This window comes from Spea bombifrons, chromosome 11 (genome assembly GCF_027358695.1).
Source record: "Spea bombifrons isolate aSpeBom1 chromosome 11, aSpeBom1.2.pri, whole genome shotgun sequence".
Lineage (NCBI taxonomy): Eukaryota > Metazoa > Chordata > Amphibia > Anura > Pelobatidae > Spea > Spea bombifrons.
The window spans coordinates 35022194-35041078 of record NC_071097.1 but is presented as its reverse complement, the minus strand read 5'-3'; the positions used below and the strand labels follow the sequence as shown (position 1 = coordinate 35041078).

The 18885-nt window shown below is 38.5% G+C and overlaps 1 protein-coding gene across 1 annotated transcript in view; it reads left to right on the top strand.

The window, feature by feature from the left end:
- Positions 1 to 17737, top strand: part of SORCS1 (sortilin related VPS10 domain containing receptor 1) — a 226156-nt gene extending 208419 nt beyond the window's left edge. The window contains exons 24-27 of the mRNA XM_053450012.1: positions 311 to 410; positions 5416 to 5521; positions 5613 to 5779; positions 14633 to 17737. Coding sequence (XP_053305987.1) covers positions 311 to 410; positions 5416 to 5521; positions 5613 to 5779; positions 14633 to 14697 — 438 coding nt within the window. The 3' untranslated portion in view covers positions 14698 to 17737. The remainder of the gene's footprint in view (positions 1 to 310; positions 411 to 5415; positions 5522 to 5612; positions 5780 to 14632) is intronic.
- Positions 17738 to 18885: the final 1148 nt, after the last annotated feature.

Sequence of the window (18885 nt, the reverse complement as noted above, 5' to 3'; positions counted from 1 at the left end):
GGGAAAGTCTTCATGGAGGGAGGAATGTCACGAGCAGGGAGAGAATGACAGTAAGAAGGCAGGTTGGAGGGGAGAATAGACAATATCTGGCAGAGAATGTGAGAGAGAAGGGGATGAGGAGAAAGAGAAGCGGAAGATCAAAGAAAAGAAAAAAAAATAAGGAAAAAAACTGAAAAACATTACAAAATATTTATGCAAACAGAAAACGAGCTATTAAATGAGTGTTTTAAGGCAGTTATTGAAGCCGTTTATTACATATCCAGCTAGATTCCATTAACGCTCCATAAATCTCGCTTGCCTTCTGTATTAGATTTCTGACGTATTCATCAACAAACTCAACCAAGACCTGGTGCATTTCGAGCTGAAGCCGGGCGTCCGCGTCCTCGTCCACGCGGCTCATCTAACAGCAGGTAACGAGACTGTCCAGAAATTCTTATTATTACATTATTTCCTGCGGATGACAATATATTACGCAACAGAACGCTTCGGATTTCAAATATGACAAACAAGAACGTTTTTGGGATTTATTTCTATTTTTATTCCGCGTTTTGTACACCAACAGGAATGATGAGGCCCAGAGTAAGTGAGCCGTATCATACTTTTCCCATCAAAGTGACAGAGAATGGATTTTTAGGGATATTTAGATTTTAAGGGCTTATGCTGATGTAATGCAATATACCCCCCCCCCCCATGTATTCCATCATTACAAACTGATGATTGCCTTGGAAAATGTGGGGTTACGTAAAAAAAATAGAAATTTATTATATATTTGCCAGAATATCTTACTACCCCCCAAACTATATATAAATATATACAATTACTGGACATACACTACCATTCAAAATTTGGGGTCACTTAGAAATTCCTTGTTTTTGAAAGAAAAGCACATTTTGTCCATTAAAATAACATGAAATGGATCAGAAATCCAGTGCAGACGGGGTTAATGTTGTAAATGACTACTGTAGCTGGAAATTGCTGATTTTTAATGGAATCTCTTCAGTGGCCCTTTATCACTCCCATCACTCCTGTGTTCCAGTGGCCCTTTATCACTCCCATCACTCCTGTGTTCCAATGGCCCTTTATCACTCCCATCACTCCTGTGTTCCAATGGCCCTTTATCACTCCCATCACTCCTGTGTTCCAATGACCCCTTATCACTCCCATCATTCCTGTGTTCCAATGGCCCTTTATCACTCCCATCACTCCTGTGTTCCAATGGCCCTTTATCACTCCCATCACTCCTGTGTCCCAATGGCCCTTTATCACTCCCATCACTCCTGTGTTCCAATGGTCCTTTATCACTCCCATCACTCCTGTGTTCCAATGACCCCTTATCACTCCCATCATTCCTGTGTTCCAATGGCCCTTTATCACTCCCATCACTCCTGTGTTCCAATGACCCTTTATCACTCCCATCACTCCTGTGTTCCAATGGCCCTTTATCACTCCCCTCACTCCTGGGTTCCAATGGCCCTTTATCACTCCCATCACTCCTGGGTTCCAATGGCCCTTTATCACTCCCATCACTCCTGTGTTCCAATGACCCCTTATCACTCCCATCATTCCTGTGTTCCAATGGCCCTTTATCACTCCCATCACTCCTGTGTTCCAATGGCCCTTTATTACTCCCATCACTCCTGTGTTCCAATGGCCCTTTATCACTCCCCTCACTCCTGGGTTCCAATGGCCCTTTATCACTCCCATCACTCCTGGGTTCCAATGGCCCTTTATTACTCCCATCACTCCTGTGTTCCAATGGCCCTTTATCACTCCCCTCACTCCTGGGTTCCAATGGCCCTTTATCACTCCCATCACTCCTGGGTTCCAATGGCACGTTGTGTTCCCTGATCCAAGTTTAAGTTTAAAAAGCTAATTGATGGTTAGAAAACCTTTTTTGTAATTATGTTACAGCCTGAAATCTCCTCGTTTTCCATTAATTCCATATTTAAATGTCCTTGTCCCGGAAGCTGAAGAAGACATTCTCACTCCAGGCATCGCTCCCTGACTTTGTATCTCCTGCGGTTTGAGAATTCCCGATGCGTGGATCTCAGATTATTTTGCCAGAGTTACAGAAAACCCAGACAGAACAATTATATAAAGAAAGGTGTAATAAATACAGAAGCCTTTTCTCCTACGCATATCTCAAAAAGCACATTCATTTACAAAATGAACGGCATTATTGGAACAATGTTCCTGGCATTCTCAATCATAATTCATCACAAGCGCTCTGAAAAAAATAACTTTTCCACTTAATGCTAAAACTACATTTTCCAGTATTAGCATAATTCAGTGTTGCATAAGATTTTTTGGTGTATTTTGAGACCTACAGTACATTTGGAGAAAAAATGGTAGATTACTTAAAAAAGTGTAAATTCTTAATGGTCAATTTTAATTAACTAATCATATTTAAATGAGTTGCATCATACAGAATAAATTGGGAACATTAATCTATATATTTTATTTTAATCCTAATTTTTTTGCCTTAGAACACCAGAATATATCAATCAAAAAATAAATTTTGGAATAAATCATTGAAATTATAATATTATTAATAAATAGCCTATTTTCAGAGAACTGGCTGAACAAAAAAATACCTTTTTATTAACCTGCAACATACTTTTAACAGCCTGGGAATAAACCCTAATGTCATCGAAATTAATCAAATAACCTTTTTTTCCTCTGCAGAAAATAGGTTTATAAAATATGTAATTTTTTTCCCCCCTTTTAATGCACAAAAACCACAGATGGTCCAAAAATTTGACATCTTGAACTAGAAGGGAAAGTGAAAAGTAAAAAAAAATAATCCTGTAATTATTACCTATTCTGTAAATAGTATATTCTAACATTCTATACATTTTTTTATTAAAAATTAAGCATTTGTATTTTATCATTTTTTTTACGTTACGTGCATTTATATGAAAACACATTAAATATTCCAGCCTGGTCTGTTTTATGCGATTTAGGTCATTTTTTTTTTTATAATTTTTGTTTTTAAATTTACATTTGTGGCGGAGGTTTGAGGCGCTAATTAACTGCTTTTGGTGGGAGGTTTATACCCTCGTGATATCCGTTATACTCGCACTCAATGAACAGAGAATTCTACGCTAAAGGATGATGAAGGCAATATGATCCCCGTCGTAGAAGAATTTACTTAAATAGGACATTTGTCAAAGTGTGACCAAAAAAATGGGTTACATGTGATAAATTATTACTTGTAGTCTTTTTTTATACTCTGCTGAATTTTACAAACCTTTTTCTTATTTTTTTAGAGGCTGCTCAAAAATATTTAACCCCTTAAGGACAATGGGCTGTCCCTAAACCCCATTTAAAACAATGAATTTTGAGCCCGTACATGGACGGGCTTTGTCATTAAGGGGTTAATTTACTCAAAGGCTTTTTATAAATGCTTTGGGACATCCAAACACGAGGATCCTAGTTGGGTTAACATATGTAGCGTACACCACGAGAAAGCAATAATATTCTCAGCGGGGGCTTCTTCTGCTTAAGCAGCATCTGATGCAGATAAGAACATCCACCCCGTGCAACATCTCGGGTCTCGCAAGCAAGACTGCTAATAAGTTACAGGGGAATAAGAAATCTTTCCTCTGCATTCCATTAGCGGCTAAGCAGATGTTCTGCCAGCCCTTGTTGTGATCGCGGGGCCACCAGGCGTCTCATTGTGACCGGCAGAGAGCAGGATGGAAATTTCTCTGCAGGTAGAGATGTCGGCTTAGTAATTGGCACCAAAGCCATGCTTTTTCCGAGACAGTTCTATTTAATATGCCTCCTGAGCCCTTAAAGGGGGGAGAGTTTCCAAAATATTGTTCTCCTTAAGCATGAACCCCAGAGCTGTATACAGTAATATCGGTCGGTGTTTACAAAAACCCGGTTTTATCTCATTTTGCCCCAATAAACTCCCTTTATCTGCAGACCTGGAGCCGCCGTCGCTGTCAGTCATGTGATATTTTGGGTGACTTTCCCGGCTCAAGCACCACACTGAGCTGACGCTTTATGGCAACGCTAATGAAGTCCGTTCCTCCATAGACTTTCATTAGTCATAGAGTCCGTCTGGGTGATTAAGACTGAGCCATTCTATTGTTCCCCACAGGCAGTATGATAAGGAGTCTGGGTGTTTGTCTAGTAATTTGGAGATTGGAGATGCTAATGAAGTCCGTTCCTCCATAGACTTTCATTAGTTAGAGAGTCCGTCTGGGCGATTAAGATTAAGCCATTCTATTGTTTCACACAGGCAGTATGATAAAGAGGGGGGTGTTTAGTAGATTGGGGCTCAGATAACAGAGTGAGAAACTCATACAAATGGGTAATATGCAGCTGCCTGAGAACATTATATTATGGGGCAAAAACTACAACTGGTTTAAGAAAAGAAAATTGTAAAATATATTTTTTATCTGATAATAGCAATAAAAATGATGGGAAGTCCCTTTAAATTGTATTTCGCAATACAACGAACAGGAGTTGGTTTTATTCCCAGTGATTTAGCAGAAGTTAAATGCACTTTTAGGTCAAGTTGAACTCTTCTTAAAAAAAATAAATCAAAAATCATCTTATCCGCTATTCAATCCACTGAGTTATCTCATGTGATAAAAATAGACTTTAATCAGAAATGTTCTGCAGAAACAAACGTCCCACATTGTGCTGCTTCAACGTTATCTCCCCCAAAATTAGCTGGGAAATGTGGGATCTTGAACAGGAGATTTATTAATTGGTAGTCAGTTGAAGAATTGTCTCCCAAGGTCTCGTTACCGACCCCCACACTCGCCAAAAGCTGTAAATGCCAAATATCCGAATAAATAATTACTTTGTAAGCTGATGAAATACAACAATAATATAAGGAATTCCTTTATCATCCCCCAAAGAAACCGTAGCACCCGTAGACTTTATATGAGGAACATTGAGTGCAAAGCAAGGACCGACGATGATGTCAACTTTATTGCTTACTGACACTTCTTTTGTAAGAAAAAGGTGATGGCGGTTATGATATGAATCGTTATTGTCCAAGCGTTGGTCTACTGGCCAAACAGGATCTTCTAGAGTTTTTCTCTGGAACTTTGAGAATTCATGGTTCATGTTGTAAGAACACATTAACATCTTCAGACCCAAACTCCAGAAGGATACTCCTTCCACCAGATCAAACCAATCAGAGTAGAACCATAACGAGCCCCCAATCATTAAAAAGACATCTTAAAGTATTTGTTTTTGGGAGATTCTTCAACCGCAAGCGTCGTCAGTCTTCTCTCAAGAAAGAACATGATGGCTTTGGTGGTGTGACACACTGACATCTTGCTACATTGAACAATTTGTCAAATTGTTAATAAGGTTTCCAGGTGGTATCCGTGCCCTTCTTCTGCATGTGATAATGAAGATATCTAACGCCAGTTCCTTTGCCCCGTTCAGCCCCGTTGGTGGACCTGGCTTCGACTCACAGCGGATCCGCGATGCTGATGCTCCTCTCCGTGGTCTTTGTGGGGCTGGCCGTCTTCGTCATCTACAAATTCAAGAGGTAACCGCAGCGCCGTTCTTACTCTCGGGTGTTTCCTGCGCGTGGCGCTCGCTGCGTACAGCAATGACGGTCTCTGTTGTTGTTTTTTAAGGAAAATTCCTGGAATTAATGTTTATGCACAGATGCAGAATGAGAAAGAGAGAGAGATGGTCAGCCCAGGGAGTCAAAATGAAAGCATGCTATCACCTATTGTCACTCACACTCAGCCGGTGGGCCCTGAGCAGCTGGTACAGGGCAAGGTGGAAACTCAGCCCATAGGTAAATAAATTCCAAGTAGCTAGTCTTAAAGAGCCCTACAGGAACTAAACTGAGTAGCCGTTCCTGTCTGAGCCACTCACACTCTGTATGACCCTAATCTTCCTTTTCTTAGATTTTTCTGTGACCTCCTCTAATTTTTTTTTGTCTTTTCCCTGTCTTCGCTAACTTTGGGCAGCGCAGGCAAGATTCAGCTCTTTACCAATAACAAGTAAACTAACTCTCATTCTCGACTATTTTTTTTTTTTTTTTTTTTTTTTATGATGTAAATTTTACAGCTGGGGAATTAATTAAAAAAAAAAAAAAGGTAAGCGCCGGAGATGACATCATACAGTAACAGGATTTATCCTGAATTTCACTGACCCTTTCGTATTCATTAAATAGAACTTGTAGCTTCATAACGAACAATGCATTAGAATTCAACATGGAGAAATGCAAGGTTCCGTATCTGGGATTTTATTAAACAGGAAATAATCAAAAAAAAAAAAAAATTATACATAGTCCTCATGTTTGTATTAAAGGTACACATTTTCTTGAACCACAGAAAAGGCGGGAGCTGCAGCTTCTACCTAAGATTTTTTATTTTTTATTTTGTTTGACTTTTTTTAAAGATTGTGTATTCATTTACTCTCAAAGTAATTTAATTTGCATTCTTCATCGGTGAGGCTGCCTGGGATATGAAAGGATCTCTTTGGGGATGAGCCGGTATGATCCTAATTCTGTGCCCCAGAACATACGGTTCAGAAGATTTTTTACGCCCCGTAATGAAAATAAGAGGATTTAGTAAATTGGTTTCTTTTTGCTCTCTGTGGATTTCCACATTGTTGGGAAAGTGAATATACAGGAGTTCTAAAATGCTTCTTGCATTGAATAGTTACACGGGGAATGGTTTGTAGGAAACGTGAAGGGATCTCAATAAATCCATCTTTGGGAAAGAAGAGAAAGAGGGGGATGGGATAGAGACATTTAAAGACATAAAGGGATTTAAACAATGACAGGAGGGAAGAAATGTAACAACAAGAGACCAGAATCTAACACTAGAGGGTCAGAGGCTGAGATGGAATGTAAGGAAGTTTTACTTTACCAAGAGGGTGGTAGATAAGTGGAACAGCCTCCCAGCAGAGGTGGTAGATGGTAATACAGTGAGGGGATTAAACATGCATGGGATAGACATACGGCTCCTGAATCTAAGACGAGGAAAAATGGGCGACTTGACGGGGTCCAAATGGGGCCGATCTTCTGGCAGATTCTATGTTTCTATAGTCTGAGCGTTCCTTGGTTCAGCAGCTTAAAGATTTAATGGCTGAAAATAAAGTCAGAAAAGGAAAAAAAGGGAAAGGAGCAGAAGTGTGGAGGTAAAAGTTCTGGCGAAGTTTATCTCCGGGACCCAAAGGGAAACATTTTAGAGATTTTTCTTCTCGTTTGATGTTGTAAACACATTTTGTTGACTTTACGGAGTATTTCCAGCAACGTGTGTCCTTTATTATATATTTAGAGGGTAATGAAACTCCCATCTCTGGGGAAGGTACAATCAGTCGTGTTTTGATGTCTACTAAAAGCCAATTGTAAACCCGACGCCGCAAAACTAATAACGGCTCCTTGACTCGCTGAGAGCTGCTTCGCTGAAACGCGCTTCCGCGAACGATGTTAATGACATCGTTACTTTGTGTATAGCAATGCAGATTTATGCTTTTAGATTCTCGACTTGAAATGGATCTTCTTCGGCAAGCGGCTGATATCTTGTAGCCTTTCAGAAAGATAAAGGAACTGATGTTCAGCACCTTGGATAGCAGCTCGTACAACACAACAAGCAACATTATTAACCCTTTAATGACAAAGCCCGTACATGTACGGGCTCAAAAATGCATTGTTTTCAATGGGTTTTGGGACAGCCCATTGTCCTTAAGGGGTTAAATATATTTCACTAACCAACAATAAAAAAAAATATAAAAGTCATCATGTGTAGATAGACGGAGCGAGATACATATTTGGGCTGAATGGCTTTTATCTGACATCAAATTTTCTGTGTATTTTTTACAATATTAGATTATGATGAATTATATGTGTTGTTTTTCAACTTTAAAAAAAATAGTTTCAGGAGTATTTTCAGGATTTTAAAAATAATTCATTTAAAAAATAATAATAATAATAATAATAATAAAATAATTAAATGAAGCACATTTCGGGCTGATCTGTTTTCCAAGTCAGTTTTAAAATATGATAAAAATACTCAGCATAAGACACAGCAAAAACAAGAGATAAAACACTTTAAAAAAATAAACTGCTAAACCTCTTCTTACTGTAACATACAAGAAATGTGTTAATGGAGGAATTTAATCAAGACCTCAATTTTAATTACTTGCATATATATATATTTAGCAAACAAATGTAGTTTGACACCCCAAAAGGGTGACGCTTACTGGTTTGACCAAAGCCAATGCATTGTCCGGTAAAATATTAATGGTCATTGAAGAGTTAAGAATCCAGGGATAGATTGGCACCTTCTGGCCTGGTGAGCAGGTAAAACCAAGTGGCCCCCAGGGTGACCCTTGCACCCCCAAAACTCAAGTAAGCTCTGGCACACATATGTACATACACATGCTCTCTAACATACACACTTACACATACACCGACATCTTCACAAACACACTTATACATACACATTCATGCTCACACACACACTTATACATACACATTCATGCTCACACACACTTATACATACTCTCACTCACTACATGCATCCTGACTCCCTCTCTCACCTCCATATCTTTCCTGCAGCTGCGGTTTTAGTCGTGGCTCCTCGTGTACTGTGTGAACAGCCTTGTTTTTATCGCAGGTAACATGACCCCACTGTGTTCCTGCCGGTCCATCAATTGCCCCTCTGGCCAGCCCCCCTACCCCTGCGAGGATCATATTAGTCATGTGCGCATAACCCGCAACTGTCTGTCCTGTTTTTTTGCAAACCTGTCCTAGTTTTTAATCACCTTAAACCTACAAATTGTTCCTCCTGCCTTAAATAACTCACCTACAATCATTTACCCCCCAATACACTGTAAATCAACATATATTTTGATAAATGTAATCAAATTCCAAAAAATATATCATTTAATTGTATCCTCTTCTAGAATAAAGGCATTTTTACTTGTCAGGAAATCCATCAAAAAGCATTAAAATGTTAATATTTTTCAACTCTCTGTAGTTCTAATGATTGCATCACTTGACATCTTAGTTATTTTTTTAAAATACCGGTAATATGCGCAATTAATCAAGCTGGAGCCCATTAGTCATTAGAGGCAATTAAACTCGTGCAAGAAAGAATGTGAATTGATGGGATTTGTTTCAAATGATACATTTCTGGAGTGTTTCGAGAGGTAAGTCCTCCAATTTGGGAAAAGACAGACCAGGCATTGAGTAATGTATCTGAATAATAACGAATCTCTCCGCATTCTGCTTTATGTTCACTGATTAATGAAAAAGACTCAAATTTAAACCAAATGTACAATACAATAAAATGTATCAAAATGTATCTTAATTCCCCTGCTGTTTTATATATACCGGGTCTTATGACCTACCAACCTTCGTGTAGGAAATTCATACCAGGCTCTCTAATGTAGACTGGAAATAGAAACAATTAGTTCTTAGAGTCAATAATAGTATCTAGAATTATTGATTGAAATCAGAATATTAACCCCTTAAGGACAATGGGCGGTCCCTAAACCCACTGAAAACAATGCATTTTGAGCCTTACCATGTACGGGCTTTGTCATTAAGGGGTTAATAGGGATTTGTGTTCTGTAGATCAATAATTGTTTAATAGAACATACCACAAGTACAAGCAGATTTATTTGAAATAAATAAAGAATTCTGAATATTTTGTTCAATTTTCTTATTTAGAGGCCACTCATCTAAACCGAAAGCACTTACAGTGAGGGTATTAAACATGCGCGGGATAGACATGCGGCTCCTGAATCTAAGACGAGACCAACGACTGATTAAGGTTTGAGTCTTTACAGCTGGAGAGACAGGGGACTAGACAGAGGGCCGAATGGGGCCGATCTGCTGGAAAATTCTGTGTTTCTATTTACTAAGAACCACATTAACCCCTTCATTCCCCTATAGACGTACCGGGACGTCCAAAAAATGCCTATTAAGAATCCCCTATGGACGTCCTGGTTCGTCCAGTCCTTCGTGCAGCGTCAGGGACACATGCCTGCCGCTGCACGGGAGACCAGGCTGTCGTTTGACAGCCTGGACTCCCCACTGACAGCAGAAGCCGGCATTGCCGGCTTTCTGCTGTCCAATCTCCTGTAACAGCTTCCGGCATGAAAGCTGCGGGGATATCCTGCTCTCCGATGAGGCACAGAGACGCTGCGATCTGCGAAAAAAAAATAAAAAAAATATAAAAAAAGAGAATAAATAAAATATAAAAAAACCTTACTTCCCATTGCCCTAGCATAACATCTAGCCAGTAATACCCTCCTGCCCCCGCTCACAACCCCCAAACCCGTTAAGCCATAGGCATAAAAAGTATACAAAATTGTACACCTTATAGTATGTTCCCTGGTGCTGGGAAAGTCTGGAAAATCTATATAAATGAGGAATTTCTGAAATCAGGACACCTGAATTGATAAACCTGGAGGGGATTTTCCATCACTTTACCTAATTTTGTGAGGATTCAGAGGGAAAATAGTTTTTTTTCTAATCTTCGCTAGTTTTTACTAAATGTCTCATTCTAAATTTTCAGCTAATCATCCAACCATGGTATCAAACGAAAGCTCTATCTCTCCTTGAAAAAACAATATATAGTTTATATGGGTACACTATTCACAGGAAAGGAGAATAATCGCTAAACCGACTCACCCCAAAAATGGCAAAATTGCTCCGGGCTTTGAGGTACCAAAAACCCCTGGGATTGAAGGGGTTAAGGACAAATAAATAAACAAATATCTGTCCCATATGTCGCACACACAAGTCTTTTTGGAGACTTATAGGAGTATTTAAACCCCAGGCCCTTGTAGGCATATAACAAGCGCTTTAGGTGTTACGGCAGTCGTTTTATTAGGGCAGCGAGATCTTGAGAGTTAGCGATTCTGTTGTTTTATATAGTAAGATGAAAAATTAGCTTAAGAAGAGTATTATCATGAATTCATGCGCCTGCTTGTTTCCAAACTTTGCAAGCAACCAGATGAGAAGCCGTTACATTGTAAATGACCTGCGGATCAGGAATGTTTTCAGCAAGCAAGTTCCGCCTGTGACTGTTGTGCAAAATTCCCTTAAAATCAAAATCCCTTTTTTTTTTAGCACAAACAGATAAAACATCCTTTCAGCAGCAACATTTATTTAAGAAAAAAAGTGGAGAAATAACCCCCCCCCAAAAAAAACAAACAACTATGTCTATAGTATCATTGTCTGTGGTTTTATCATTGGAGAAGAAGAAAAAAACCTTAAAATGTGTGTCTTAGATTTGGGTAAAAAAAACCATTTTTCTAAGCCCTCATTTACTATTTCTTTGTACGTTGAAAAAAAAAATCTTTAAAAATTAACATTGATTGTCTGCAAAAAAACAATAAAATAAAAAAAACGTAATTTTTTACCGCAAGTATTAACTATTTTGGTTAAATTGTACCCATAAAAGTTAATATACAACAGTAATGACATTGTTTTTAGAAGAAAAATAGTCAACTCTTAAATTTTAACTGTCATTCGAAGAAATATAAATTTAACAAATTACACAGAACTGTTTCTGTGTAGCATTTTTTTTTGAAATGCGATGGAAACGGGAGTCTAATTATCTGCCCTTGGCCGACTGGCCAAGAATGGTTACACTCTAATTTCAGATGTTTATCCCGCCTGTTTCCTAAACTTAGCTGTTTTGCAGGCAATAAATACCGAGGGTCCTCTCCAAAAATCTATTTTCTTTTCCCGGATTGCGTGGCGTTTCCCGTTGAGTTAATCTACCGGTTCTTACGGCTTTTCAAACACCCCAAACAGCAAAGAGCAATAATTAAACGGCGAATCCAAGGCTGAACCAAGTCAAATACCGCAGGGTGCCTTGGATAATTAATATCTGGGACGCCCGCTTGTATAATTAATACGCACCCAGCTGTAGAACTATTATACGGATCTGAAATGACGGCACTTACCACAGATGTGGGCTGTCCGACCAAAAACGCAGTAGAACATCAAAGACCTATATTATTTGGGAATATGCTAATTTACTTTGGAGTTTTCTTTTTTTATTAACCCAAAGACGTTCTTTCCAACATCAATATGTTTATAGAGATACATAGTTGCTGCAGTTCTGGATTTACAAAAAAAGAAAGGTTGATTATTTTTGATGTTCATCATAAGTGAAGAATAAATCCTTGAATTAGTTAATCTTACATTATTAAATCTCAATCCCGTAGACATGCATGGATTGGACTGACCATAAATGAGCGGAGAAGGACTTAGATACTTTGTTTCCTTCGGAATGTAATGTGTGATAGATATATGGCCTCACTTCGTTATTAAGGGCCAACACTGGGAAATTCTTCCATCGTAGAGGGCCGAGCTGGTCCTGGTTAATGATTCATTCAAATGGGTGAAAAGACTTCAGAGAAATCTGGCTGATTTACCCATACATTATACAGGGTCCGCTACACTCTTTCTGCAGCAGACACTCACTGGGACTGGTGCTTCACAATGGAAAATGATGTCAAGGAGCTGAAACACAACTCTTCCTTAGTGAATAAACCCCACGTAATTATAAACCGGTCGTCTCGCATTTTGCTGGTCTGGGACAGTGGAAAATCCCAAGGACAGGACAGCCGTCCTCATGTCAAAAACAGCAGTGGATAAAATAATTGAAGAGGTGCAGACCTAAGAACTAGATGGTTGAAACATTATACGGCCGGTCTCATTAGCCCACAAACTTCATTGTAGCCAACATATACCGCTGATTTCCAGATCAGGTCAATAAACTCGTTCCCAAATTCTGCAGAGGTAACACTGGAAAAACAAACTGTTTTTCTCATGCGCAGTTAGGTAGACCTCATCATAAAATAAAACATGGGGTCCATGTAAAGCTGGTCTTGTATAGATGCAGCAGAGAAATTTTGGATAAATGTAAAAAAAAAAAAAAAAAAAAAAAAGGTCAATCAAGAACAGACAGTTGCTTTTTGGCCCCAATTGGAGGCATCTAAAATTGTAGCTCATTGTTACAGAGCAAAGATCTCTATCAACATTTCAGTCCAAAGAGCAATCCACCAAACAAATGTTTCTGCCTTTATTGACCACATCAATGAGGCACGCCTGGTATCCCTCTATACATCCGAGAGCAAGGAGGTCTACACATGGATCTACCTTGTCGGTTGGGGTGAGCCCCAAGAGATCCACAAAGGGTAAAATAACACGCAAAGCAAATATGAGAAGCTTAACCAAGAACAGATAGCTTGGATTTAGCTCCCTTCTGCCATTACAGACGAAACATCTCCATCATCATATCCGTCTGATCCTGAGATGGATTTTGTACGGTGTTTCACCCTCCGGGGATTTCTGGAGGCTCACCCCAAGTGAAATGGTGAGTCCAGACCTGGGCCTTCTTGGTTTCTTGTCTGGAGTGATACCAGCTGTGCCTGTGGCAAGGCCAACATAGAAAAGAAAGTATATCTGGATTTTATTAGTCATCTTCTGCAGTTGAAGAAGGAGGCAAATGATAAAACAATGGAGATCTTTCTTCTGTGATGATGTAAGAGGATACACCGGAGCAGAGGCTACGACGCAGGCGTCTTTTTTTTTTTATTTTTTTTTGGTTGAGTGTCTTGTATTTGTTTGTATGGTGGATGTGTCTGGTTGTCAGAAGATGGTTTTACGTTGAGTTCCAGTCAAGTTATTGGAGAAAAATATTGGGGCAAGTTTTATACATTTAGAACCTATCTGTTGGACCTATTTAAAAACAGAATACTCATTAAATCCGCTCAGGAGCCCAAGGGCGCTACTATTTCATTTTTGGATAAGTGGGATTTCTTATGATTGAGCTGAAAGAAAACTTTTTTAAAATATAATTAGCGTTAGAAAGTTTTCGGCAGTCCCATTTTGTGGGGATTTTTAAGAAAACCATGAAATGTCATTATTTACCCCTAGTATCCGCGAATTAATGGAATCAGCATCAACAACTACACCTGCTTTGTATGCTACAAATGTTTTCTTTTTACCTTTCGTTGTTCCTTCTCAGTGTCGGCCCTTGTCTTTTTTCTATGTATGTGCTCATGCGCAGGGTCGGATTCCCAGTAATAACATTTGCATCCTCTTTCGGTTTGTGGGTGGCAGGGGAGGAATAATTTTAACAATAACCAAACTCTGTCCATTTTAACAAACGCTTCTCCCAGTTCCTTCCTATATCTCAGCTAAAAGTCATATCGTTGTAGAAACATTTTTGAGTTTTGTTTTGCTTTTAGGGGTGAGTTACATAAATCCGACCCTACTTACATATAACAATTCTAGGGGTACAGGGGTGGCCTCTTTAACTGTAGCTTGACTTCAGCTCTCTAAAGAAGTATCCATAGGAAAATAGAATTTGCCGGCAGGTCGGCCCCATTCAGCCCCCATCTAGTCGCACGTTTCTCCTGCTGTAAAGACTGAAACCTTAATCAGTCGTCGGTCTCGTCTTAGATTCAGGAGCCGTATGTCTATCCCTTACATGTTTAATACCCTCACTGTACTACCCTCTACCACTTCTGCCGGGAGACTCTTCCACCTATCTATGACCCTCTCAGTAAAATAATACTTCTTTATGTTAAAGATCGGCCACTCCTGTTTCCCATTGTAAGGAGTCTCCGAATATATTGTTTAACATCTTGTTTTCATTCCTCCCAGGAAGTATTTCCATAGTTGCTGAAAATCAAAGCACAAACGAAAACCCAACCTATGTAAATGTTTGAACGGAAGACGTCCCCCCTGCATTCGGGCATCAATTCTTCAGATGAAACGATGGTTTATAGCTTTAAACCTGTTCGAGAGGATACGTCGGAATATGTACAGGTTCCAAATTTCAAAGGGGCACTTCTACCTTCTTAATCAATTCACTTGTGTTTGTAAGTGATGAAATACTTTCCTTATACCAAGAAATTGCATGTAATAAACCCCTATACTCAAGGTCTTAGGATCCGAGGTGGGCGTGAAAGAGACCCGTTCTACCCAAACTACTCCAGACACAACCAGTAGCAGCACTACCCACACCAAATGCACCCTATATTTTGAGATGGGGAGAATTTTTTTATTCCCCGCAGAATTTTCGGGATTCCTACACTTCCAAAAGGGTTCTATGTTATGGAGCCACCTGGTGGTGAAGAAGTGTTACTGCAAGTCAAGCTGCTCTGGTAGCTTTTTGAGTGCCAAAGTAGAGAAGTCTCAACCTTTTCTGCACTCTGGGGGTTCAAAGTAAATGATCTGCGACTCTTTCGCATCTGGAAGAGGCCTATTCTTTTTTTGGCAGGGAGATATGACATCATCTTGTGCTTTTATTAGAAGGGGGGTGGGAAGGAAGTTGCTTGTATATAGACCTTTCTAAAGAAATTGTATAAATCGTTAAAAAAAAAAAAAGTTTTAGTTCACTCATAATTGGTCAAATGTGATGTCAGCTGATTTGACTCTATATCACAAACAGTATTCAGACAGAAAGGCATTCTGGGCGATAGCAATGTGGTTTTCTTTTAACCCTTTTGGTCCAAGATGATATCTGAATGTGTTGAGTTACTGTACGCATGCATTCAAAGGATCTGCGCATAGCAGTCTGTGTTGTGTTTGAAACATTTGAACTTAAGCCTGTATAAGGCAAATATTCAGAGATGACATCATGTGCGTGATAATATCCTGACGCTTTAAAAAAAACAAACTAAACATTTTTTTGTTTTGCTCATTCAGCAACACTTTGAGTGTCTGTTTGGTTGCAATTCCTATTATTTATTTATTTTTTTAAAAAAAAATAAAAGAACACATTGGAATTTAGAATTTAGTCGGAAACAAATTCATACAGAACCAAATCCACAAAGGATCGGATGCCACTTTCACGTCATAAAAGGCTGAAGCAACGAGAAGATCAATTCCGCTGCTGTTAACGGCGTCCTTTCCGTCCTACGTATTATTACAGTATGCGATATGTTGGAAACTAACAAAAAGCAATTATTAGCACCGATAATATGTTCTTTTCTCTGTGTTGCTGGAGTCCTGTCCTTGTCTATTGTTATTGCGACAACAAGATCTTAGATAATGTTTAAAGTATATAATTGCTTCCGGTTTCCTGTCAATCCACTGGAACTAGCGAAGGTTCTGTAACAGAAAACACCAGCAAAGACTGTCATTTATAGTACTGTTTGACCACACCCACTTCCTGCCCATGCCCCACCCACTCCCCTACTCAGATAATTGCCCACCCCTTTTAAGTCTATTTAGGGCTATCTCTACCAATGAGCATGGCTAGCTCTGACCCTTATGTAGTCCCCGCCCCTTTTCCCATCCCCCTATAAGTAGCTCGAGAGCTTCCGGCACCAGGCAGTACCCCGGTATGGTAGAAAAGTCCTTTGGGGAAAGATTACTGAGCAGGAATACCATGACTGAATATTAATCTATAGATCTAGTAATTAACCATGTAAATGAGCTTAATGAAAATGGTGTTTCAAGGGTTAAACTCTATATTTAACAGCTATTGTCCCGCTATAACTAGAGGGAATGTTTTTTTTTTTTTCCTCACCGTAGCGACCAACTGAATGGTCCATTTAGCACAATATTTTATTGGTTTCTATGGCGATAAAACCACTTCTGGAACTTCGGATCAGAACCACTTTTTATGCATATTCTTTTCAATAAAATATCTACACTAATGAAATATTGTTAAAACTGAGAATATGCCAGCGAGTTCCCTCGGCTTTTTTGGGGGGGATGGGGAAAATACTTTGGAACTTAAGTTTAAACGATGGCTGTAGACACCTCATTATATGTCGGAACAGTGGAACTCAATCACAAGTGAATCCCAATCCCAATGAATGGGCAGAAGCTGATATTCAATTAAGGAAAAATGTTATTTTTTTAATCGTTTTCCAGAATAAGTGAAAGCAGAGAAAAGGATAGATATTTTATTTATCTTAATTTTTTTTCTTACCCTTTTTAGAAACCTTAACAGTTACTTGACTGTATTCTTTGGTTAATAATACCAAAAATATAAAAAATATTTTTTTTAGGTATATCCACAGTGTGTCTATATATATATATATATATACACATGGGGCAGACCATTTTAGGTTAAATTAAGACCCTAATTTCTGACCCATCTCATATTTATAAGTAGCAATTCTGGGGCAATCACCATGGAAACCAGCTGACTCAATTAACCCTTTCCCTAGAATTGTTCTTTATACATATGTTCATGCATTAGCTAATATAACTATAACACTGCCCTGGTGCCAACAGTGAATGCGGAATATTTTAGAAAAAAAATTGCGATATTTCAATACTTTCTGTTTTCAGGTATTATGTGGGTTTAATGTGATACTTAAAATTAAGTTTATATGAAAGAATATAAATGGTTTTAAACTCAGGATTCATGATCATAAAAATATTACATTGCAATAAAATTTGAAGTATACATTTGTACTTTTATAATGGATGACATCATAACTTTTCTTTTCTCCCTCTTCAGTATATCGGTGAAGTGTATTTTGGGAATTTTATTTCAACTGCATTTTAACACAAATTCTCTTTATAAATCTTCCTGACAAAGTTTTTGAACTAACCAATTTGGCGCGAAAAGCAAGGACCTTAAAAGGGTTAATACAATGGCAAAGGGAAAAACATTGTATCACCGTAGGAATGCCGTATATATATATATATATATATTTTAATGTGCAAATTTGTGCTGGTTTTCCTCTTATTTTACAAGTTTGTAGGAAAATAAATTCTTAAATAAAATATTATTGGTATCGGAGTACTTATTTATTTCTTATATGTCCAAGTTCGGTGAATTGGAATGTCGAGCTTCAGAAGGTTCCTGACACTTTTCGTTGTAGGTAATATTATTAGTTTCACAGATTTTTGCCACATTTTGCCAATATTTTGACCAAAATATGACGTCCTTCTTTCATTAACTATGATTTTTTTCATATAACTCTTCAATATTGTAATATTTTATTTTTGGTTTCCCGTTTCTATTTTAGAAATACAATATGTAAAATGTGACTGGTGCCATTACCATAAAGACGTCTTATTCAGGAGTTTGACCTCCAGCGATCCCTTAGACTGAGTTCGCTTACATTTCAGTTGTGTGTCGTTACAAATTTAACAAATGTACACAATACTTAAAGACTGCCCACAAGAAAGCCAACTCCATCTGCAACGAGTCTATTCTATTCACTAAAAGTCGAGATGCTGCTAAATTCCAGTTGTGTCAACGTGACTCCTCAGCAGGAAGTGAATTGACTCCAAACTGGCCAAGTTCTTCATAAATCAAACACAATTTGGTTAATGATATATTGAGTTTCTCAGTAAAATTAGTTTTAAGTTTGTTGGCCTCAACTCAACTTGGACGAAACCAAAATCTGTTGGATTTATGAAGCACTTGGCCAGTTTGGAATCATTCACTCCCTGCTGAGGAGTCATGTTGACTTCATTACCATTAAGCCCTTTCTCAACTTCTCTGCCATTTTGACTCAACTCAACTTTCTGTGAACATCAGAGGTAGCAGCCGTTCCATTGTATCGATGCATGAGACGGAAGTTGTCGCCACGAGATCTGAATGAGTTTTCAGTTGAGTTGGCTGTAGTCAATCCTTCATTTGACCTCAACGTTCGGCAACATTGGCGTCTACATTGAACTTGACTTTTAGTAAGGACAACCCAAAAGGGACTGGAATTATGGAATGGAGAAAAAATATTGTTTTATAGTATAAACTATAACTAACGATACATGTGCTGACAAGAAAAAAGACCTTAATATTCTCTTTTACCTTCTAATGTGCAGCATGACCTTCGACTCAACCCCAGAACATGATGAATTAATGCACAAGCAGAGAAGGCAAGATAGACAACATTGTTTTGTCTACAGACTTACTAGGGACTTGGCTAGCATAACATCCAGAA